Here is a 24616-nt window from a genome sequence, read left to right as displayed (position 1 = left end):
ACCTGCTGTGCCTTCTTCCACGATGTCTCCCAGGTCCTCTCCTGGCTCACTGTCCCCTCCAACAAAGAGAGCAGCCCCAGCCCTCACTGAGCTTTGTCTCTGTGGCCCCCACCACGGCTCTGCGGTGCATTTTCTGTGTTACTTACCGCCACCCTCTGTTTTCAGAGCATCGTTTGTTTTCTTTACCAGTGGTTGTATCCTCAGCGCTTGGAACGTCTCAACAAATGTGTGTTGATTGAATGAAGGCTCCGACTCTGTCTCATTTTACTTTTTATTTTATTTTATTTTATTTATTTAGTTTTAGACCAAGGGGAAGAGAGGGAGAGAAATATCAGTGTGCGATTGCCTCTCGCATGCCCCCAACCAGGGACCTGGCCCTGGTACCCTGACTGGGAATTGAACCAGTGACCTTTTGGTTTGCAGGACAACACCCAACCCACTGAGCCATACCAGTCAGGGCAGAAATTTTTACTCTTTTTAATAAGAAGCATAATGTAGGAGACATTTAAAGCCATCAATTTACAATAGCATTACGATTATGTTACCTAATCAGTGATGGGCTGGGAGGAAGAAAACATTTTGAAACTTTTGGGTTGACCCATCTCAGACAGAGCAATCGGTCAGATCTGATTAGCACCTGTCTTGAGAGATTAGTGGCAGGTAATTTTGAAATAAGGCGAAATACTTCCACAAAAAGCTTTAGTAGTAAGCCTGACAAGAGCCAAACAGAGCCAGGTCCAGGTCCAAGGGGAAAAGTAATCCCTCTGGACGTAGACCATGAAGTGATAGTGTGTGCACCTGCACCCTGGGCCTCGCCCTGCTCATATGACCAGTCTCCAGATTGTCCCCTTAGGACTTTCCTCTCCTGACGCCAAAGCAGATGGCACCTACGGGTGATAGGAAGAGTGGAGAACGGAGCTAGCGTTTACTAAGCGGGTATTGTTTTTACTTCCCAGAGCATGTCTGTGAGTTGACATTAGCCTTATTTTGAGATGATCAAACTGAGATTCGGGAGGTTTAGTAGCTCGCCCGACGTTGTTGGGTTGGTAAGAGGTACAGCAGGACAGACGCAAACTCCAGTCCAGGTGCCTCCAGAGCTCGTGGTCTGGCCCACCTTCGTGGGGAGCACTGTGGCCCTGTTTCCGAGATTTGCTCAGTGTGTGACTGGTGCAACCAGAGGGTGTGCCCAGAGCCCTGCTCGGATACCCTGGGGTCCGGGACCAGCTACTCTCTTACCTGGGGCGGAGGGTGTCGCAGACTGTTGGAGGTTGCAGCTGGGGATGAGTTCCCAGGGGTGTGCATTTAAATGTTGGAGCATGTTGAGGGGTTACTGTAAAAAAACAAAACCCCACAAAACTTCAAGGTTGGTTGTGGAGGCGGGTGTTCACTAAGAGAATCAGCACTTTGAGTCACTGGGTGAGTCCACTGTGATAAGGGCCATTTGGGTTCGTTCGTGCATCTTTGTATTCGGCAGGTTTTCAGTCCTAACGACAGATGATGTGCTTCCCAGACAGGACTGGGAAAGGTGTTGGGTATGATGGAAGCTGCACTAACATTTACTTTCTGTCTACTATCGTTTAGGAGAAGCATCTAAAAAATGCACTCTGACAAAGGTTCCTGAGAATCTAAGACTTCTTTTTTTTGCTTAATATGTGCACCATAAGTCATAATTAATCAACCAGGAAACTACCTAAGAAAACATGCACACATTTTAATACCATAACTCCCCCTTTCTCCTCTTCCTGCACAGCCATAAAATAAGTGGTCTTTCAGTTTGGTCAGGTTGTAGAATCTTGGTATTGCTCAATCGTTTTTCAACACAAAATATATATAAATTGTCAAGCCGAGTTTTATTGGGGAGAAAAACAGCACTTAGCCGTAGCCACCTCCAGCACTGGACTATGTTTTAGAATTTCTCTACGGAGCTGGATTGAACTTTGCTGCCGGTGAATTCAAGGACCCCGTTGGCTTCCTTGATTTACGTTTGTATTAGCATTAGTGTTTAAACTCCAGATCTTCGGCTGCTACTGTGTTGTCTTTGTCTCCTTCTGTTTTCAGAATGCATGTTTTTCGGAGCGCCCCACTAACGTGTGTTTGCACACTGTCCCCCTTCCCTTTACAGGTGCATTTGTCAGACCTTGCACAAGAAGATCACAATCTTAGTGACCCACCAGCTGCAGTACCTAAAAGCTGCCAGTCAGATTCTGATATTGAAAGATGTGAGTAACCTCTAGCAGTCTGTGCAGCTTCCTAGCTCTCAGGCCTGTTGAAGGCCAGGCCTCCCAGCCAGGTCACTGTCCTTGCGTCCTTCCGCCTTGGGTTTTGTCTTTTTTTTTTTTTTTTCGCACAGCTGCCACCCTGTGCCTTTAAGGATACGTCCAAAGACACGTAGGAACGCCCTCATTCCATGCCGAGCCACCTACCTTAGAGGACAGTACACAAAACCGCTACCCCAGTTTTAAATGACAACTGTTTCAGCGAAATTGTTAAGGATAATGGTGCTTTCTTATTGAGGACGTTTTGTCTTCCTCCTGCATGTTTTAAGTTCAAGTCTGCTGTTTGGGAAGTAGAGATGTGCAGACACGTTTGTGTCCATTTGATTGTTCTATGCAGTTTGTGTAAGGAGTGTCTTCCACTGAAAACGGAGCGTGGGGGCCTCGCTGAGAACCCCCCGGTCAGAGACACCCATGCACCCCATGTACTTGGTTGCTAGTTGATACGTGTGAGACCCTGCGCAGCTGCGAGACACCAAGTCCCTGCTATCGGGGGACTTCCATCCTTCTGGGGGATAGATGGGGTGAAAGCGATAGAGGGTGGGCTGATACCTTGACTTCCTCCCCACAGAGGGGTGGGGCCTGCGCCACCTGGAGTGGGGGGCGGCGACTGAGGCAGGATCCTGCAGAAGAACCTGCCCTGGAAGGAGCCCCAGGAAGGCTGGAGAGGCGGAGGCAGAGTGTGTGGGCAGCTGGGCCCAGAGCAGCGGGCGGGCGGGCAGCAGGCCTTGAAGTGTGTAGGAAGCCACTGACCGTCCAGAGCAGAGGCCTGTGTGGTCTGATGCGTGACTTTAAAAGACCCCTTTGAGGTTTACCAGAGGGGCACCAGCAGAGACAATTAGAAGTCTAAGTCAAGTTCAGAAGGGTGGGCTTAGGCTAGTTTTGCATCAGTTCCTAGAGCTGCCACAGCGAAGTGCCCAAACTGGGTGGCTTAAAACAGACATTTAAAGTCCTCGTTCTGGAGTCCACAGTTCAAAGTCAAGGTGCTGGCAGGGGTATGCTGTCCCTGGAGGCTCTGGGGAAAGTCCTTCCCTGCCTCTTCCCACTTCCGGGCTCCTGGTGGCTTCTGGGGGCTTCTGGATGCAGCACTTTAGTCGCGGCCTCTGTTGTCACATGGTCGTGTCCCTCTGTCTGAGTCTCCTTTCTCTTCTCTTCATAAGGCCATCAGTCATACTGGATTTAGGGGCCCCCCTGCTCAATAACATCTACAAAGGCCCTATTTCCAAATGAGGTGACAGTCACAGGGATCACATCTAGGACTTGAAGATAGCTTTTAGGGGGCCACCGTTCAACCCACAGCAGTGAGCGTGGTGGGTGGGGTGCAGGTGATGAGAATTGTTGAGGCTTCATGGTTGACGTGGCTCTCGTGGGCTCATCGGCCTTTGTGCCTCTGGGCCTCCATCCCTAACCCTAACCCTTGCCTGTCCCGACAGGCTCTGGGAATGTCTGCCCTAAGAAAGATTGTGGAAAGGCGGTTCTGTGTACTGACTCTCCGCCACTGCTCCAGGGATGAGGGGCTCAGATTCCTCAAACTGGAGAACAGTTACGTTCACATGCAGGGGGGTGGGACTAGTATGGTAATATTGTGAGTACAGAATCAGGACAGTAGAACAACCTTGGATGTTTGGGGGATCCCCTGATTGCTTCTTCTGAGGACATCGCCCCCAACATTAATACTATCAAGATATTTGTCCCCTTTGGAGCACCCCTGGGTGAGCTGGATTCATCCTCACTGTTCATTTGGTCTTTCTTCTCACACCGGAGAGGGGTTGGCTGCCCCCTTGTCCCCTCTTGGAGTTGCCAGGGCTTGGCTGCTGAAGAAATTGCTCTCTGTACACCATTAGCTGTTTCCTTGTGCATCTCACAGATACTAAGTAGAAAGCAGTACTTTCATTAAATGAATTGTATGAATTTTGCCTCCCAAGTGGAACAAGACATAGTATATCACGAAGGATAGTGGGATTCTGCAGTATCAAATGGTTCCCGGAAGCTTCATTGGGTTTCTCTCTGTGGGTCTCCTGCGGGGACGGGGTGAGTGGGAGGCCAGAGGGGCCGGGCCATTTTTTTCCTGGCCTGCCTTAACCGGGGCTGCCCTGCTCTGATTTGTTTTGTGTCCCGGGATTTTGCCTAATATTGTGTTTACCACTGAGTAAATCTGCCAAGTCTTGCTCTACCAGGTGAGAAAATAGTGAAAATATCTGCACGTCATTTTCTACAACTTTGTAAGGATAGGGACCTATGGGATGAGATGCCCCATGTAATTAAAAACTATTATTTGATTGGCTGTAACTTAAGCAGTTGCCTGGTTTGGGAAAGCCTAGGTGGCCACTTGTGACTGTCCCCAAGTTTTGTTTTCTTGTGTTTAAGTGCGTTGACTCCAGGTCAGAGCTGGTGTCCTTGCACAGGCTGCTAAGTAGAGCCACCCCCTCTAACGGCCTCCTCGTTGAATTACTTTAACATGTGGAATGTTGAACTTGTAGTTGGTAACTTCCCAAGTTTCCAGGGCAGTTTCAGAATGAAGACCATGAAGATGCTGCTCGTGGATTCTGTATCCAGGGCTTGTTCCACAGGTCTTGTCCTGGTAGGGTACATGATACAATGACAGTGGCCGGCAAAGATTTGATGAGTGACCTTTACCTGTGCAGAAGTGCATGTGCCGACCTGTGTTAACCTTGGTCCCCCTGTCCCCCGCCCTGGAATATCCTCCCCAATTGGTACTGTTCTTTTAAATTCAAATTCTGCTCATTATAGGAGACTCAATCTAAAAAGACTTCAGATACTCCTACCAACATCTATACTGTTGGCTTCTTTAAGGGACCATGGTTGGTAACGTCATGACCTCCATTTGCAGCGCATGGTCACCGATTTTTTTATATCACTGAGCACATGACACAGCATTTATCAGAAAGCAGAATGCTCAGTCCGTTTTAAGTTGAATTGTCGGCCGGAATTTCAGACCGAAGGGTAATTTTCTTCCAGAAATCCTAATTTGAGACCAGTTACCTTTTCTTGATTCGTATTATCAAATGCAAATGTGCGTCTCTCCCATTCTTTATTTTTATTTTAGGGTAAAATGGTGCAAAAGGGGACTTACACCGAGTTTCTGAAATCCAAGCTAGACTTTGGTTCCCTTTTGAAGAAGGAAAATGAGGAGGCCGAGCAAGCGTCCGCCTCAGAGAGTCCCACGCTGAGGCATCGGACCTTCTCGGAGTCTTCCGTTTGGTCTCAGCAGTCTTCCAGACCCTCACTGAAAGATGGTGCCCCGGAGGGCCAGTCTGTGAGTTTCTCATCTTGCAGCCTGCCCTGCTTCTCTCTGCTTTTGGTGGCCCCATGGGTCTTCATTCTGCTGTGCTCCTGACAGCTTCATTTGTCCCAAAGTAGATCCTGTGGTTCCGAGGGCTTCATCCATGGCATTTGTAGAATTAAAACAGAATGAAGGGAGCAAGCCTGACTGGGGCTCTCCTTTGGGTGTGGGATGGAGGACCTTGTGGACATCAGTAGCGAATGCCCTGCTCTAAGTTCCTACGCATGTGTGGCACAGTGATTGACATTAGAGCTCTGGAATTTATCACAGGTAAATCCTACCTGCTCTGATGGCCCCAGGCTTCCCTTTTGCACCCAGAGGCTTCATTTGAAGACCCCCTCAGACCGTATCCTGCCACAGTAAATCAGCTATTTTTCTTATATGTTGGAATGTTTTGGCACCAGAGGTGACTGGTGGTATTATTTTGGGCAGCGGTGAGGTGGTTGGTGATAGGCCAGAATTAGCAAGTACAAAGGACCTGGCACAGGGTAGACACTTTAGAGTGAGTTTCCATCTTCTCTTCTTACCCTTCAAGACTGGGAACCCATCTTTGACTCCCTTGTGGACTGTGCAAACGAGGACATGTTTGGCTCATGCAAGCCTCTGATGCATTCTGAGTCCTCCAGACCTGCACCAGATCCCCCTTACACATACACATGGGTGTTCCACGAATCCGAATCTGACTACGCAAATCCAGGAGCATGGTTGGTTCAGGGATTCAGATGAGTCTCTCACATGTGAAACTCAGGAATCACTCTTTACAATTCAGGAGCCAAATTGATTCGGATCCTGTGTTCTCCCTCGTTATTCAAACTCATTACTCCATGTTGCTATTATAGCCCCGTTGACTGTTTGGCCAGCAGTTTGAGCTCCGACGGTGCTTAATGTTTCCATTATTGAGTGACGCAAACAGTCTAGAGTGCTACACTGGCTTCCTGTCATTTTGTGTGTTATTGTGGGACACGCTTCTCAGGCATATGTGGATCGAGGGTGCTGTGCACGTGTCGGAAATCATGATGTTCTGCTTTAAGCAGAGCCAGGCCACAACATCCTCATGCAAATGACATTTCCTCACACCTAAAGATTCCTGGAAGTGGGGTGGCTGGGCCCAAGGGTTCATGCGTAGGCGAGTGGCTAGATATTCCCACCCCCACCCCCGCCCCTGCAGGAGAGGCACCGTGTCTCACCGCTGCCAGCATGTGGGACGTGCGTGTTCTCCTACCACTTTGCCAGTGGAGTGCACGGCTGACCTTTTGACATTTTAGGGTGACTTCAAGTTTTGTCCCTTACTGCCTTTTTTCCTTCCCAGGTTGAGAACGTGCAGGTTCCAGTCGCCGAGGAGAGCCGTTCCGAAGGAAAAATCGGTCTCAAGGCCTACTGGAACTACTTCACAGCTGGGGCCAACTGGTTTATCCTCATTGTCCTTATTCCGCTTAACGTTGCTGCGCAGGTAAACAGGGGCCTTTGTTTTGTTTTGTGCCCCCAGCTTGATCTTTACGGTAATATTTATGTTTACACTGAATTTATTTATACTCTGACTGTATTTTTGCTGTCCACTTGGGTTTGCGTTGGAATGTGCCGTTCATGGGGATCAAAAGAGACAATGTTTGAGTGGTGTTGTTGCGTGTACATCAGCTTCCAGGGACAAAACCCCACAAAGGATGTCTTGTAAAAATTTAAATAAGTAACAGGCGCTTACTCGACCTGTTGTTATGTGGGATGTTGGGCTTGGCACAACCTTGACCTGAGCTGGAAGGACCGTCTCTGTTTTTTGGAGCCTTCAGATGACCCATTTTAGCGAGGGAGCTTTTTTCAGCTGGTGCGTGATGTTCGTGTGTGACTCGTGCGTGTGTCTCCCTGCTCCAGGTGTTCTACATTCTTCAGGATTGGTGGCTCTCCTACTGGTGAGTTCTTCCTTCCCGGGCTGGCCGCAAGGTGCCGCGAAAACAGCATGGAGCCTCACTGTCTCACAGAGCTGGGGAGCGGTGGGGTTTGCTCAGCCTCCTGCTGGAATCCTCATTTAGTTTCCCTGCAGAAAAATGAAAGTTTTTCTTGCCCGCGGAGTGTGACCCTCCCACAACCTCTACCCATGGCTGATACTCAGCAGCATCTTCACAGACAATTTTAAGAATTCAGAGGCACGGTTCAAATGGCATTTCTTTCATTTCAAAGATTTTATGTATTTATGTTTATAGAGAGGGGAGGGGGAGAGAGACACACCACATGTTGATGCATCAGAGAAGCATTAATTGGTTGCCTCTTGCATGCGCCCCCCCCCCGCCCCCCCTTCCCCCACCTGGGAACCTGGTCTGCAGCCCAGGCATGTGCCCCGACTGGGAATCAAACTGACAACCTTTGGGTTTGTGGTACAATGCCCATCCCACTGGGCTGCACCAGTCAGGGCTCAAACTGAATTTTTATAAGGTAGATGTACACAGGGCCCTGTGAGCTGGGAGTCATCTTCCCGCATTAAACAAATGTGACTCCCAAGTCAAGGGTAAGTGTGGGGTTTTTTGTTTTGTTTTGGTATGTATCTAAATTTCATCTCCAGCTTAATATTTTTCCTTCCCTGTTCATAGGGCAAATAAACAGAGCACCCTGAACACCACTGTAAATGGAAAAGGAAATGTAACTGAGCAGCTGGATCTTAACTGGTACTTAGGAGTTTATTCAGGTAAAGTGTAATCATCGGGTCTATTATACGAGACTCTGAGGTGCCAACAATGGGCCTGTGTGAGTAACTAGGCTTCCAAGAGTAATTCAGTAATGTCTTAACAGATTAAGAGTCTGAGTCGCATTTACTTTGTGAATTAATTAGAATAATTATTTTTAAAATCGACTAGAAGAAAGAGGTTCAATGACGACTTTTAATTTGCTCTGTACTGGATTTTGGAAGTTAAACCAGGATGGAGCATTCAGAAAATCAGCCACTGGAAATATGTGGCTATTGTCTATTCTAATAGGTTGCTTTTGCTAAATCTTATATTATTATATGGCTGGGCGAGGGGATTAGGAACGGATCTCCACCCTCTGGTTCGGATTGTTCCAATTCTGTCTGAATAAACCCTGGCTTTTGTTGAACTTGGATGAAATCCTCTGGCAGCAAGGACCCCCAAAAGAAAAGCGTGATTCCCTCGCAGGGGTGCGAAGCTCCCTTCCCCCGCCCCGCGGCTCATCTCTCGGGGCTTCACTAATTACTGAAGAGGGAAGCTAAGCAGGGAGAAATCCAGTGTCTGGGAATTAGGCTGCCTCCTCTTCCTTACCTTGAGATCACAATGTTATCGCCTTCCCAACTGTGCGGGTAATTTAACATCTGGCTTGCCAGACTGATACTAACACGGCGTTCTGTTTTCACAAGAGCGCTTAGAATGTAGGTAGCAGGACATTCTCTTTCAAAGGAAAGCCTCATCGGAAATGTTAACCATCCCTGCAGGAAACTCTCAGACAGGCTTTCCTGGAAGGCAGAGGGGAGTTATGTTTGTAAGAGACCACGCATGGAAACTTGACATTTGTTTTGTTGGTCACTTGCTAAGAAATCGAAATCCATTAGCTATGTTTACCTTCTGAGTTGGTGGACCATGGGCGACCTAGAGGAAGAAGGAAAAGGGTTCTGTCGTGTGTTCATGGGGGACAGCAGACTCAGGAAAATGCCTGCTGATGGAATTCAGGAATTTGACCAGCTTTCAGAGTTTAGGAAAGAGTGACGTGTCATCCGAGGGGAGGGGGAAGTACTTAATGGATTATTTATTACCGAAGTTATCCCCACTGTAGTTTGCATTATGAGTTCCAGAGATGTTAGGAGAGCTCTTTTAATTTTTATGTGTACTCTAGGTATTCATTTATATCATTAATAAAATACATAATTTAAATGATTACGTTCATTGAAAAATGCTTTGTTAATGTAAAACTGTGAGAGATTTTTTTCTCTTTTAGATTAATTATGTTAAAATATAATTTGTATTTTTTTGCAATTCAATTATTTAAGAAATTTTCTACTTATAGCTTCATGTATTTTCATATTCTTTAAAGCTACTTGGGCAGTTTTTATAAGGAAATGGTCAATTATTTCTCCCCTTCCACATGCTGGTATCAAAACATACCACAATTTTAGAACATGGCACGTGTCTTAAGTAGTAAGATTTGGGATATGGAGAAGGGAAGATCACCTACTTTTTATAATTGTCTTCCCTCTGAGATTTTAATAGAACTCGCGATGGAATTCGGAAACACAACCATGAAATTGTAGTTGACACTTGATATTTTTCCATGTAGTTTCTTTTTTGAGAGAAAAATAAATTATTTTATACTCTTCTTTATAAATGTATCTCGTGAATGCATTACATTCTTAATAGGCTCCAGGTTCTTTGTGGAATTTCTACGCTGCCCGACACTTCCGAGGGCTGTTGCAGAAAACGCAGAACTGCTGGGCTGAGTGACATCTCTTTCTTTCAGGTTTAACTGTAGCTACCGTCATTTTTGGCATCACGAGATGTCTGTTGGTGTTCTACATCCTTGTCAATTCTTCACAAACTTTACACAACAAAATGTTTGAGTCCATTTTGAAAGCTCCGGTCTTGTTCTTCGATAGAAATCCAATAGGTAAGTCCCATACCAAGTGTCTCGGTAAACAGCGTCTTGTTAACACCCTTAGTGAGTGTCGCTTGCCTTTCAGCGTTTGAAAATGGAGGCGATGCTTAGAATCCGCTCACTGTGCGTAGATTCATTTTCTGTGAAAAGCCTCGCCAACAGATGCTTCCCACCAGAGAAACTGCGTGGAAGGCCACACAAGCTGTCCCTCCGATTGGTGTGTGTGGAAAAACAAGTGACTGTTGACTTTGCAGAATGATTTAGGAATCCGTTCTGTGGCCTACAAAACACTGTACGTGCCACGCAGACCTATGTCAAAGTCGTTGACTCACTGCTTGGACGTTGGCTGTATCACACAGTGCTAAGCTGGGCCTCCCTTCAGGACGGGCCTTCTCGCAAGGAATCCCTCCCTCAGACAGGCTGAGTGCTCATGTCTCCTGTTGCCCACCCATTTCTAAACCAGAGCTCTTGGCCCTTGCTTTATGCAGTTTACCTAAGGTGGTCATGAAAAATTAATTAAAACACAAGATGGGTGAAATGCAAATATCCTCTTCAGTAAAAGTTATTAACTCTATAGTTTTAAAGTAGACCTTCGGTTACCAGTTATTAGCGACCTGGTCAGACCTGCCAGGTGGGTTGTCAGTAGGAAGATTTTCAATACATGTGTCCTTGGTGGTTTCCATGTGGTTGATGTCTCTGCCTGGGGGGCTTTGACTTGTCTTGTTTCTGAAAGTGTAGCCGCCGACCTGGGTTCCTCGGAAGAGTTAGGCATTCCACTTGCATCCCCCTCTGTTCTGTTGGTTAGACTTGCAGTGAGGCCCAGGGCAACTGTGTTTTTGCAGCTAATAACTGACAAAATTGTTGGAGGTAGGGAGGTGGGGCGGAGGGAGCCCAGGAGAAGCCTTGGTCTGGCCATGAACTTGCCAGGTGACCCAGAGTCCCTCGACACTGCTGGGCAGGCACATCTCCAAGCAGGATGCTGCCGTGGTTCAAAGTAGGGACTTGATAGCCCGCTGCCTGGCTTCCGTCCCGGTGCTGCTTACTGCGTAGTAGCTGGTTACAGTTACATTGACACTTACGTGCTCGTTACGTAGTTTCTCTGCACTTGGGTTTCTCATCTGTAAAAGGAGGATGCTGTGCACACCTCCTTCTTTGAGATAGTGTGGGAATTACCCAGGTTGATACATTCCCAGCTCTTGGAGCAGCACTCGCTTAGCACACAGCCTGATGCATCTTTGCAGTGACGCATCTCGGCTTCTCGCGTGTGAGACGGACACAATTGCTGCCTCCCTTCCTGTCTCACAAGACCTCTGTGGAGATCAAAGCAGACTCTCCAGAAAGTACTGTTTGGTCCAGACGCTAGGTGAGCACAAGGAAGTGCAAACGGCAGACAAACCTACAGTCTTATTGCAGCTGTAGTCAGAAAGCGATTGGACTCACGTCCCATTACGCCCGAGAAGTTGCTCCATGTTGCCAGCTAATTTGAAAAGCACGCAGTGGACCCGAATTTCCATTTTCGCAGTCAGCCGGACTCTTCCTGTCTGAGACCTGCAGGCTTCTCCCAGTACCGAGTTACTCATTATTCAAAAGTCTGGGACCCAGTCTGAATCTGTGAGGTTGCCAGTCTCAGAGCAGCGTGGGAGCGCTTGCTTATCTTGCTTCTCCCTCCTATCCCTATTGGCAGGACCTGATTCCTTCAAGAAAATAGAAGCCCAAGTAAGAACTCCACGGATCGGCCTAGTTGGCCCAGAGTGGTTAGGGGCCGTGAATGACGTACTCTCTTAGTGGTAGATTCAAAGGTGCTTTCGATTAAAGAACTGTTTTTATATGGTTGATTTTACATTTCCGCTTGGCTAAAATTTTTGTAATTTTTACAGTGGGAAGAGCAAGCCGAGACAATGAGTTTTGTCTCGTAGTTGACATCGTCGATTCTGTGTACTTTAATGGTTATATATTTTTTAAAATCCCCTTCTAGAGTAGAGGGGTAGACATGCTCGGTTTGGGAGTTCTGTTAAGTGTGTACGAGTGCCCAGCACAGCCTCGGGGCCCCAGAGTGACAGAGCGCGTTCTCTGAGCAGCATGGAGATCAGGAGGCACGTGTGCTCTTCTCGACACCGTGACCCAGAGCATGCTCTCGGGGAGACTCAGAGTCAGTTTCCTCTGAGCTCAGGATCCTGACAACCCCCCGTTTTTAGGAAACGGAGAGGACACATGAGCCTTTGGTCAGTGTGCACAGAGGCTCCTCGATTTCACGGGTTGCATCCAATAAACCCACGTAAGCTGAAACCATTGCAAGTCAAGAATGCCTTTACTGACGCTGACTTACCAAACACCCGCGCTTAGCCTGCCCTCCCTTACACGTGCTCAGCACCCTTACGTTGGCCTCCGGTTGGGCAACATCACCCCTCTGCTCAGCACTGTGAGAGAGTACCGTACTGTCCATCACTAGCCTGGGACAAGATCAAAATTCAGACTTCGGAGTACAGTTCCTACTGAACAAGTACAGCTTTTACACCATTCTAAAGCTGAAAAATAGTTAAGTGGAAAAATCACAAGTCCAACCGTTGTGACCCTCTGTAGTTTGCAGCAAGCTGGACTCGGGTGGTGAGTGGTACAGACATCAGAAACTCCAGGCCGAGGCCTGCTGGGTCTCCCCGAACCCTAGCCTAGTTTGGATTTGTGGAGGACTTGGCCAGGGTTCCCTCCCATACCCATCTCCAGGACCCGCTTCTCTGAAATCTTCTCAGTGACCCCGACCAGGGTTGTAGCAATGTCTTCTACACTCATTCACGATGCTCCCACCTCAGGTGAGCTGTCTCCCTTCTAGTATTTTCCCCCAGATCCTCATGCATTTTGCTCATCAGTGGGGGATGGATGCTCTGCACTTAGGCAGAGAACCAGGGCCTTCGGGATAGGGTCCCGAAACCCCAGCTGCCCTGCTGAAGTCCCAAGTTCATTTGGGTTTCAGGACGAGGGCAGAGGCCACCTGGAAAGTGTGTGTTTCTCTTACTAGCAAAGTTTCCCTGCAGTGTAGCCATTCAAGGGAACTGATTGGCAAGAAGGTTTCACTGCGCCGAGCGACCTGACTGTGTCGTTACTCTCCACGTTGAGCCTGTACGTGGTTGTGTAAAGCGTACTTGGTGTAGTCTGTGCGATGCCATAGCTTGTGGTCTACTCATCTCTCACAGCCTGATAAACTGGTTATTTGGGTAAAATGATCAGCCAGTGTGTGTGGTCTTAGAGGGGCAGGGCTGGTTTCCTTTTCCTTTTCCTTTTTGACCTTCCTTGCTCTCACTCATCTCTTTTCCTCCTAAGATGTGTTTTGATAATGGCATCGTGCGTGTCTGTGAAAGAGCCGTGTGGTTTCCAGCTGTCCCCACGCCCCCTGCTCATTTCGATTGCAGTCGGAGTTGGGACGTGTCCTGTGCACACGGTCGGTGGCCGCTGGCCCTCTACTGTGTCTGCCTGTTCCTCGTTGACCACTGCCATCTGTCATTGTGTCCTCATTTCAGCTCTCTCCGACCTTTTTTTAAAAAAGATTTTGTTTTATTTTTAGAGAGAGGGGAAGGGAGGAGAAAGAGAGGTACAGAAACATCAATGTGTGGTTGCCTTTCACAGGCCCCCAAGCAGGGACGCGGCTCACAACCCAGACTTGTGCTCTGACTGGGAATCGAACCGTGACCCTTTGGTTGGAGGGCTGGTGTTCAATCCACTGAACCACACCAGCCAGGGCTCAGTTCTATCAGATCTTCATACACAGGTAATGCAACTCCCAGGTCAGCAGTAAGCCATTCAGAAACTAGGAGAGGAGTTCCATTTTAAATGTAAATCGTGTTCTTGCATGGACAGAATCCGATTTATTTTTTCCCTCTGGCACAAGAGGGCAGCATGATCTGCATTATTTCAGGGATATAGTAAAACGGGTTGACTTTTTTTTTTTTTTAAGAAAGCTTTCTTGGAAATACTATTTTTATAGCTTGGGTCTTTGTAGTTTATACTGTTGATAGGAGATTTGATTTTTTATCTAGTTTTTAAAAAAAGATGTTACTTTATTTTTAGAGAGAGGGGAAAGGAGAGAAACATTGATTGGTTGTCTCTCATATGTGCCCTGTCTGGGGACCAAACCCACAACCCAGGCATGTGCCCTGACTGGGAATAGAACCGGCTACCCTCTGGCTTGGCGGGATGAAGCCCGAGCAACTGAGCTACACCGGTCAGGGTGATAAGGAGGTTCGAAAAGCATTGCCTTGGTTTATAATGTTTGGAACATTAAACTCTTCTGTTTTTATAAAAAATGACTCACCGTGTTGACCCAGAATAGCTAGTATTTCAAACTAGGCTATTTGGATTTCTTCATTGGCACCTTCTCCACCTAGTAACTGGACTAAGTGGCTGCTGGCATCTTAACCGGACGTATTTTCATTCCGAAAGGGTAGAATATGGTCATTGGTATGACCTGAGTCAACACGAGGTCAGGGGAAATGGGACCGAGGTTTCTTCGGTTTTCTTCCACATCATCGGAGGCATCAGGGACATTGCTTTGCTATCAGATGTCTCTAGAATTTCACCCTGTGCTTTAGAGACAAGAGGAGCGGAGAGCTTGCTGTCTTGTTTTCTTCATGCCTCCTTATGGTGACATAACACTTGGCCGAGTGTGTGGATTGTCATGAATTCCAGATAAATAGTTGTTTATTTGCTTTTGATTCGTGGATTTGGCTTTCAGACACCGAGCCGCTGGTGTCAGTGGGTGCTGTGGTTGTTTGTTCCCTCTGGGAAATGCAGCATTAACGTTGGGCTGTGGCCGGTGTTAGTGCGTTCCTTTCTCGGGGCCATGTTTTCCGCCGTGGGGGTGTGTGTGTGCGTGCGTGTATTTATTCCCCCAATGTAAAAAAAAGTGTAAATTTAAGTTATTCTTTCTTTACAGATCAAGTTAAATTAGGGCTAAAACACTATACAGAGAGAAAGAGAAACACGTCGACATCTTTTGCCATTTTTATTCTTCTGGGGAGGGTACCTGCACCCACTGAGGTGTTATAGAAAAGGAATGTTTACATTGGAATTTAAGAGAGACATGTTCCTGTGTCCCTCCCTAATAAAAAATCTAGGTTGCCCTGAGGATTAACATTTTCAGCTCGACGGAGTGGGGAACGAGGCTCTGTAGGTGAGCTCACAAGTCTAAAACACCCTGGATTAGGGTGAGTGGTGTGTAGGACTTGAGGGTGGTGGGGAGTTTGGGTCGGAACCTTTGCCCTGTTTCTTCCACCTGGAAACGGACCTCTTGGCATCTGCTCCGAGTTGCTGAATAAATAACTTGTGGAGAAGTGAACTGGAAGCAACATGGTGAGCTTTTCGTACCACCCGAAAAACCGTACTGCTATGCTGTTTATCAGATCAATCGTCAACATCCCGCTGCCTTGCCAGAAACAAGAGTCATCAGTAGAGAAGAAAGATAATTGTAAGGATGCCTATTTGTCTATTCGGTTCCAATGACCAGTGGCGTGAGGGCTAAATGCATATTTTTAACGAGTATAATATTTCAGCACTGTCAAAATTACCTTGACGATAATAGACCTGTTAAATTATAGCTCTATAAGTTAAGAGCTAAGATGGCTTTGCTTCGCACACATTAATCTATGCCTGTTCACACAAGTGATTCTGCTGAGCGGGTAGCGTGTTCGAACAAGAAATACTGGTCCTAAAGCCTCTGATTTATGGGAGGGGTTGTTTTGACACAGCATCATTCAGACGATTTACAAGGCAAGGCTCCGTGTTAAAATATTTCCCCAGTGTCATCATTCGTCACCGGCATAAATATTCAGCAGTGAGGCTGGAAAATTGGTAATAGGCCCATTCATGCCAAGTCACTCGCTGTGTTTCCTTTCAAGTGAGATCTGTTTGTGGATCTGGTTAAAAGAAACTATGACTTTTCTTCCTTGAGAGCAGCTGAGCTGTAAGAAATTGAGAATAAGAATAACAACTCTCCTGACAGCTTTCATGCACTCCTCTGGCCTCGGTCGCTTTTAATTCTGGCTTAAGTCCTATAGGCTTTTTGGAGTTTTTTTTTTCTTCCTTTTCTTGCTTCATGCACGTTGTAAAGAACATTTTTTTATAAGTACATTAGTTAGTTTAACAGCCTTTTTTGTGTTCAAAGGAAGAAGTTAGTCATCATCAGAACAGCTTTGTTGCAAAACAAAAACACACATTTCCCCTTTCATTTTTCCTGGTTAATAATAACAAATGCAAGTGACTGGAAAGGGAGCAACACAAAAGATGACATCAATCATAATGATTCTCAATAGCCACATAAATATTATTTTTTTTAGGTTTGAATGAAAACAGTTAATAGTTTGAAGTAGGTGTGGTAATTAAATCCTGTCGGCTTGTCACCCATTAAAAATAATGTCGTTTGACATCACAATGGCTGTATGTACTTAAACGCTTATCAGAGTGATAGTAAGTCATATTTTATGGGAGTTGCTCATTTACTGCTAATAGTATCATAAAAGCCTTTGTTACGAGTTTAAATAGTTACATAATTGTGTGTATTTGACCGCTATTGTTATTTTGTCAGCAATCTCTCCAGAGGTGATTATTCCAGCACTTGTCTGTGGCTGGTAAATATCACACCATTTGGGTGTACACGTTTAATCTATTAGAATGTTCTGATTACTCCTTCTTCATGTTTTTTTTCCCCTCCGCAATAACCATACATGGAAATGCTGACGACTTAGTAACAGAAAAAGCACCGTGTTTGTGGTTGTCCAGTAACGTGTTAAAGAGATAAGATTTGGGAAGGTTGTGCCTTGTTCGGAGGTGGTTTTGTAATGGTGTGTTATCTTGGGAAAACGAAATGATGCTATTTTACTTGTGTTTTCTTATTTTCCATTTGTTTATGTATTAGGATACATACAGCCCTCTTATAAGTTTACTCCTTTAACATTTGTGACTCTGATGTCAATGTCCCCAAACTCCCAGGTGTTTATTGTTTGACATCTTAGATTTTAGCACTGGGCTGTCTTCAGGACTTAAGACTTCCCTGGTGAATCCCAGCTCCTGGTGTTAGTATACTTGATAGTTTGGCATGGGATTTGTGATATGTGGTTACTTTATAAATTAAATAATTTTATAATTAAATTACAAGTGTTATACATAATTTATAGTCGTTCAAGTCCTGTCATTTAAAAGTCCCTTTCCACCCCCCCCACTTCAGCAGTTTACCAAATGTATCAGCCTCCTTCTAGTGCATAGCTCATTGCTTTTGTACAGCCATTTCAAGAGAAACTGGAATCATTTTTTGGGCCAGTTTCAACACGAATAATATTGAGAAGTGTATTACTGAGAGCCCAATACGTGGAAAGCATGGTCTTCCAACACTAAGTGGGATCAATGTGGATTTGCTGGATTGAAATGCCGTCCAGGTTTGCTAGAATGCCAAGTGCTTCCCCTGAGAGATTTGATTTTTTTTACTGTTCATGTACTTTGTTTATATACATGTATTGATAAGGTTCTGAAGAGGAACCAAGAAGCAGTTACCTGTGACAGGCACGGGCAGTGACGGCCCCTGGGTGCCTGTCTGATGGGCACCCTCTGGCTTGCCTTTCACCCCATGCGCACTGCCCTGCGGTGTTCTCCTTGGTGGGTGCCTCCTGTCGGCAGCGCTCTTCTGAGAGTCGGCGTCTCAGACAACCGGTCAAATGGATCGCGTTCCCCAATACAGCATTTGCCGTCTTTATTTTAATTTTTGAATTCTCGACCCAGATATTTTCCATTTTCGGGCTCAGAGTTCAGGCTCGAGCCCTTGCGCGATGAACGGCTGTTGGTCGTTTGCATGTGCTACTTTATTTCGTGAATCCTCTTTTGCTTTTCTCTTCGCTTCATTTGTTCACCCGGGTGGTCATCGGAAGATGTGATGGCAACACTCCGTTATGAGACCATGGGGTGAACTTTTGTTTTCATTTTAAAACCGGAATCCCATCTTCTGTTGTCATTTCCTCCCCAAGCCTTGTATTGTAAACATTCGGACCTGTTTTGCCATGAAGAAAATGGGGGGGAAAATCCGGATATTTACCATGTTGAGCCTGACATTTCATTTCACATAGAGTTTAAAGTTTAGTTGTGTTTTTTAATCACATCTCTATAGTACTTGCCACAATTACAAGTTAAATTATAATTTAGGTAATTATGTGTTGACTGACTGTCTCTCCTCTTAGCCCTGGGCTCTTTCTGAGCGTATCTATTGTGTTCCTCCTCCGAAAGCCTCCCAGCCCGCGATTTGGACACATTGTAGCTGATTGCTAAGTATTTGCAGGCTGGAAAGCAGAAGGGATGGCTTCAGGAGTGTATTTGCCTCTCGCCATGCCCCAGCCGTGAAGAACAAGGGAACTTTATAGTGTTGCAATAGAATTAGTCTTCTTGTCTTGGTTTTTATATTAAATTGAGTTTTTCTCTATAATTTGTTTTCACGAGTAGAATTTGTAATAGATTTTTTTATGGTGGACACTTTGTTTCTGTTATATGAAGGCCTGAAGAGAAAAGCCACATCCACTGGTTCTTGGAAGCTGGGGTTCGTGGACTAGTAGTAGGCCAGGGTCCAAGTCGCAAAGTCGCATTGTCTGCCCGTCGAGGCAGTGAAACCACCAGACACCTAACACATTTTCTTGGGGTTCAGTTGTGCACTGAAGACGGATTTGGCAGCCATGTGGGTTAAATATTTGGTATTTTATCATTTTACCTTATCAACTACATGCCCGTAAGAAGTGAACGGGAGACTCGCATCCATTTAAAAATACCAGTGGACTTTTAAACACTTACCGGAGAGAGAGGTGAGATGGAGGGGGAGGTGCCATGGTGTCCCGCTTCTGCTGGCTGTGCTGGCCACTTCGTTTCTGTTGGCTTCCAGTTGCTAACAGGTAAAAACGGGGGCTTTTTCGCCCATGAAACATTCATTGGTTATCTCCTAGTTGTTGGTTATGATCTCAAGCATTCGGGCAGAAAGTCCCTGTCTTCAAGACATTTGCAGACCCAGATAAAGCAGACAGAGGACTGTTTCTTTACCAAAAAAAAAAAAAAAAGGTGTGCCAGTGTTCTTTTTTTTAAAGATTTTATTTATTTATTTTTAGAGAGAGGAAGCAAAGAAGAAAGAGTGGGAGAGAAACATCAATGGGTGGTTCTGTCTCATGTGTCCCCTACTGGGGGACCTGGCCTGCAACCCAGGCAGGTGTCCTGACTGGGAATTAAACCAGCAACCCTTTGGTTCACAGACCAGCACTCAACCCACTGAGCCACACCAGCCAGGGCGCGATGTTCTGGTTCCATACAGAAAAGATACAGGTTTCAAATGTAGTGCAGGTGTTGAGCAGAGCTCTTGACACTAGTATACACACAGGACACACACACGTACAAGCGTAGCCCTATGGCAGATCTCTTGTTCCTTAGTCAGTTGTGTAAGTGGCTGGCCTTGACTTCCTAAAATTTCCGAAAAGTGTTCTGCAACTTCTAGAACAATTGTTTTCCGAGTGAAATCACAGCCATGGCGGTGTGAGAGGAATTTAGGAAACAAAAGTAAGCGATTCTTTATTTAAGATCCCAATCTCTAAGATTACAGCAAACCCAACCTGGCTTCTCATCAATCTCGGGGCTGTGCTCACTTTTTCCAGCAGACTGCCTGGGTGCGAGAGCTCATCTCCGGAAAGTGTCGGGGAAAGGAGAGCGAAGCTGGGGCCTCTCACTGTTGTCCTTTAAGTGTCAACAAGCAATTCTCTTTGTGCTTTTTAGAAGTGTGTTGTTACGAGCGCTTTGATAGTAGGTAAAATGACATCTTCTCCAGAAGTAACATTATCATGAAATCAATTGTGATCTGCCGAGCACCCTTCTCATTTTTGGTAACCAGGATTAATCCTTTAGAAACTCCCTCTTCATTTAGCTAAGAAACTCTTTAATATCTAGGGGGGAAAAAGACAATAAGCTTCAAAGTACACTTTGAGTGGAAGTGTATTAAAATACTGTGGTTACATGGGAAGCTATCATAAAATCAAGCTCTCTGTTCTGGAAATATTTTTCTTTCATTTTTTTTTTGCATTTGCATTTTAATAGATTGTATCACACGGGGAAATGTTTCAACTTCTTGAACACCTGGAAAGTCTATTTTAGACTTGTTATGTGTTTGAGAATCTTCATCCAGACATTCTCCAAGTATGGTCATGCTCTTGGGATAGGAAAACCCCGCCTCCAGCTCGGCTGCTGGTGGAGAGGGCGAAACTGGGCACCATCTTGCTAACAACGTCTGTAAGAAGCCCGTGTTTCTGCCCTGGTTGATTTTTCAGCCTAAGGCCCTGGTTTTGGGATGTTTAAGTCAATAATTAGTTAGTGATTTCTCTCTGAACTTCAAGTGGAAGTTTCTAGAAGTGTTCTTTTGATGCAGTGATTGATCTCATCCTTCACTTTATTTGAGCTACCCACTTCTTTTTGTTCTACACAAATAGAATAGATACCACAGTGTATGTGTATTTGTCCTTAAATCTGTTTCTCTGCATAATATAATTAATTCCCTGCATCTAGATCAGCAGGGCTGCTTTGAGATGCCAGAGTCATGGGTTAATTTTTTCATTACTTTAAATAATCACAAATAAATTAGGAAGGAGATAGTTGCTATCTTGTATGAGTTATCGTTAGAATTTTTCTCCCTCCTCAGCCCGTCCCCTGCTAGCGTCAGAATGGCTTCCACTCATAAAATTTATTTCTTTGGCAGGAACCATAAAATCCTTCTTATTCCCTTTTTGGAGAATAAAACGGGTATTAACATCTTAAAATTATATCTCATGCTTATATAAATTTTCTCTATTTTCCCTTTTCCTTAGCATTAAAATGCTAAAGGAATCATCATGGTTTCATGAATTCGCCAAAAAACGATCGTGTAGACAGCAGTGTTTCTTAAGGACGCCGGCTTTTAAGAGTTCCTCTTACCACAGACCTATAAATGAAAGGAATGTCAACACGCATTTCAAGATGATGAGTAATCCGTATTCCTAGAAAACTGTTGTTCTTGACCTCAGGACTGAATAAACAGTTGTTGACGTAAATAGCCAGAGAAGTAAGCGGGAGTACCTGTGTAATCCGGGCCATCAGCAGTGTGTCGTACAATCAGATAAGCTGCTGTTCAGAAGCAAATTGTCGAGCTGTACACCAGGTGAACAGAGTTAGCTCCTAACGCAAGGGAATTCTAAATACTGAGTGAAGAGGCCTTCATTCCCCGGGACGCCAGTTTTCCAATCTCTCCCCGATTTTTACCCAAACGAAACACTGTAGGAGTTGAAGGTTCAGTTGGCCTCGGGCCTACAGGTATGTCTGCTTCTCTTGGTTCTTGTAATGTATCAAAGTAGATACATTTCCTCAATGAGATTAGGGTTAGAAATGGTAGGTGACGAAATGAGGACCTTTTAAATTCTGGATAAACTGGATATTTTTTAAAACTATAGCTCATCCTTTCTCGTCCCTCAATTCTCATGTTCCATTTTTTATTTGATGTCCACTGAGAGGGAACTTTGGTTGTAGACATTTTAAAGCCATGACTGGGTCCTGGCTGGAGTGGCTCAGTGGACTGAGTGCCGACCTGTGAAGCAAAGGGCCGCCAGTTCGATTCCCAGTCAGGGCACGTGCCTGGGTTGTAGGCCAGGTCCCCAGATGGGGGCACGCAACAGGCAACCACACACTGATGGTTCCCTCCCTCCCTTCCCCTCTCTCTAAAAATAAATAAATAAAAATTAACAAAAAATAACGCTCTGATCAGGCAGGGGCTTGAGAAGGAGGTCACTTAGTCCCAGTTCCACCGGGAACGTGGCTCTGGAATGGCCGTGCTGGTCACCGCAGCGGCGTGGTTGGGATCCTCTTGACGGAAGCATACTTTTCTCCAGCAGTGCCAGTGCGGTGTCAGGGTGGGGAGTGTGTGTGAGCACGAGAGAGGCCTCTTTCTATTAGATTGTCAAAATGAGATTCATTCTGCCGGATTTTTAAAAAAAGGAGATGTCAAATTTATAGTTAGAAAATGAACCAGCCAATGAAGTGACCCTTGACTTTCTCTGCCACCAATCAGAACGGCTGTACTTTATTGACCGGGAGTGGTTTTGAACCATAGGATTTGGGTTCTGTGGGGCCCGTGGTAAACACAACAGACTTTGGAATCAGCCCCGCTGAAGGTGAACGGCAGCCCTGCCACAACAGACAGACCTTCGCTGAGTTACTTAACCTCTCTCTCTGCCTCGATGTGACTCGTGCAGTTGGGTTGAGAGCCTAGGAACAGTCCTGGCCATCTTTATGCCCGTGAGAATTAATATACTGGAAGCATTTAAAACAGCGCCTTGCATATAGCTGACATTGATTTTTAACTAAGTGACATGATAATAATATTTGTTTTTCTTTGTGCCCCCCCCTTTTTTTTTTACAAAATCCAAATGAAGTTGTTCATTTTGATGAAACAGTGCAGAGTTAGGGAAGGGTGTGTGTGTTTTCTCAGGCACACAGAAAAAATAGGTAAATGAGCAAGACTAACACGCCATAACACAAAATTAAACAGCGTGTGTTTTGTTTGCTTGTTTTGTTTTTGTTTTCACTGGGGCTTGGTTTCCTCCCACAGTTCGTTTTAATTTAATTTAGTTTCACAATTAGGGCTCCATTTTGCATATAAGTACCAAACATCTGGTTTTCTTTTTGTTTGAAAATGATACGGCTGAAGTTTATTACAGGTCTATTGTGTAATGAAGGAAGTTTTATAAAGTCAGTTCTCTTTAAATGGAATGTTGGAATTACTCCAGGGAAGTGGATGTACTTCCTAGGAGTAGCAAGAACTTACTTGATTTTTTTTTCCCTAAAATGCTGTCACTGGTCAAATGTAGAACTTCTATGTATTCACCTTTTTCAGAAAGCATGAAAAATTGCAAATTTCACAAGTGAAAGTTAAAGTTGACCTAAGGCAGTTTCAGATTGTCGAGCCTTCAAATTTTATTCATGGGATGTTTTTAGAGACATTCCGTGGCTTGCTCACTCCAGTTAATTCCGGGCAGTCCTTGCGCGTTGCGATCAGATGAACATCCTGACACTTAGGTCCGATGCCGTTCACAGCAGCCTGGGGAGAAAATGAAATTTGGGGTTTAGTTCTTATAAACTCCAGGTTGTATTTTTAAAGCAGTTAAAGAAATACTACACCCAACAAAACAAATGCAACTCTTGTATCCATCATGCGCGATTAGCATTAATAAGCCAACAATTTAAATGCTGTATATCATTGGCTGGGTGCAACAGCATTGTGGTATATGAAGAAATGCACACTGGGAGTTTTGGGTGCAGAGACCTATGTGGAAATGGGGCGCTGACTGGCTTACCACCTGCCATGTAGTTGCAGTAGTTACAGTTAGGCAGGAAGCACCTAACTAGCCCTGAATCAGTATTCACCCTCAGTAATGGCTGTAAGGTTTCTGCTCTGAAATCCATGGGGGCTGCCATCCTGCAGAACTTGCTTAGAAATAATGTGATAGATAGAAACGTAAAAAAACACAAAAATGGTGCTGTTTGTAAAGATGCCAGAGGATTGTTCTGTTAGTTTTCACGCACCCTCGGATGTTCCCGAGATCTGTTGCGTGCTAGAGGTTTCCTCTGATGGCAGTTAGAATTTTGTTCCCCATCAAACTGAAGAGCAGCTCGGAGTGTAATCGATTTGGAATATTTCCTCGTGTCTTGTCATTTTATGGCAGCATCGTAAACTTATCTGAAAGTTTAAACTAGTCAAAATACGGTCATTTCCATTGTCTCATTTCGTCCTCAGTAGCAACAAGATAACAAGAACTCTGGGGCAATGTCTTACATCTCCCGAGTGGGGCACAGCTGGATCATGCCCTTCACCTCCTCCCTGCCCAATCAGCCCTCTTGTTCTTGTCTCATTGGGGGTTTTGGGGGGGGCGAGGGGAGGAGCCACCGTGATAGGGTACCTGTAATCGAAAATGAAAGAACCAGATTGCCCCTCCTCATTAATTAGCATACAGACTTTAACTCAACAATCATTCAGTATCTCCATTTGCCCGTGCGCTGGGATTTTGCAGGAGGTAACCAGATACTGTGTTCTGAATTCAGCAGGGGCGTTTTCTGAAAATATGTCACCCTTTGCTGTGTCTTATAATATTTGACACAATAATGGTGGCTGTTAAGGTAAAGGTTATGTGTAGTATAGTATTTCCTGTGAAATGAATGTGACATCACATTAATCAGAAGTATTTTCAAAAAGTGACAAAATTCACATGACCTGGACAATCCATCACATAGAACACATGTTACAAGGTGTATGTAATGGGGGGATGCAAGTATCTGAGTGTGTGTGTTGCTATGTAAACTTTGAGTTACAAACAACTGAGTAAGAAGTATTTCAGATTCTTTGGTCTTCATCTTCCTCATTCTTGTTACTCAGCTT

The 24616-nt window shown here is 45.3% G+C and overlaps 1 protein-coding gene across 1 annotated transcript in view; it reads left to right on the top strand.

The window, feature by feature from the left end:
* Nucleotides 1–24616, top strand: part of ABCC4 (ATP binding cassette subfamily C member 4) — a 212172-nt gene that overhangs the window by 81676 nt on the left and 105880 nt on the right. The window contains exons 14-19 of the mRNA XM_037132441.2: nucleotides 2123–2219; nucleotides 5341–5550; nucleotides 6887–7027; nucleotides 7444–7481; nucleotides 8157–8251; nucleotides 10030–10176. Of these exons, the coding sequence (XP_036988336.2) occupies nucleotides 2123–2219; nucleotides 5341–5550; nucleotides 6887–7027; nucleotides 7444–7481; nucleotides 8157–8251; nucleotides 10030–10176 (728 nt within the window). The remainder of the gene's footprint in view (nucleotides 1–2122; nucleotides 2220–5340; nucleotides 5551–6886; nucleotides 7028–7443; nucleotides 7482–8156; nucleotides 8252–10029; nucleotides 10177–24616) is intronic.

This window comes from Artibeus jamaicensis, unplaced genomic scaffold (genome assembly GCF_021234435.1).
Source record: "Artibeus jamaicensis isolate MK-2021 breed Jamaican fruit bat unplaced genomic scaffold, CSHL_Jam_final contig_415, whole genome shotgun sequence".
NCBI classification, from domain to species: domain Eukaryota; kingdom Metazoa; phylum Chordata; class Mammalia; order Chiroptera; family Phyllostomidae; genus Artibeus; species Artibeus jamaicensis.
Note: the sequence above shows the minus strand (reverse complement) of the source record. Positions and strands in the feature narration are given on the sequence as shown.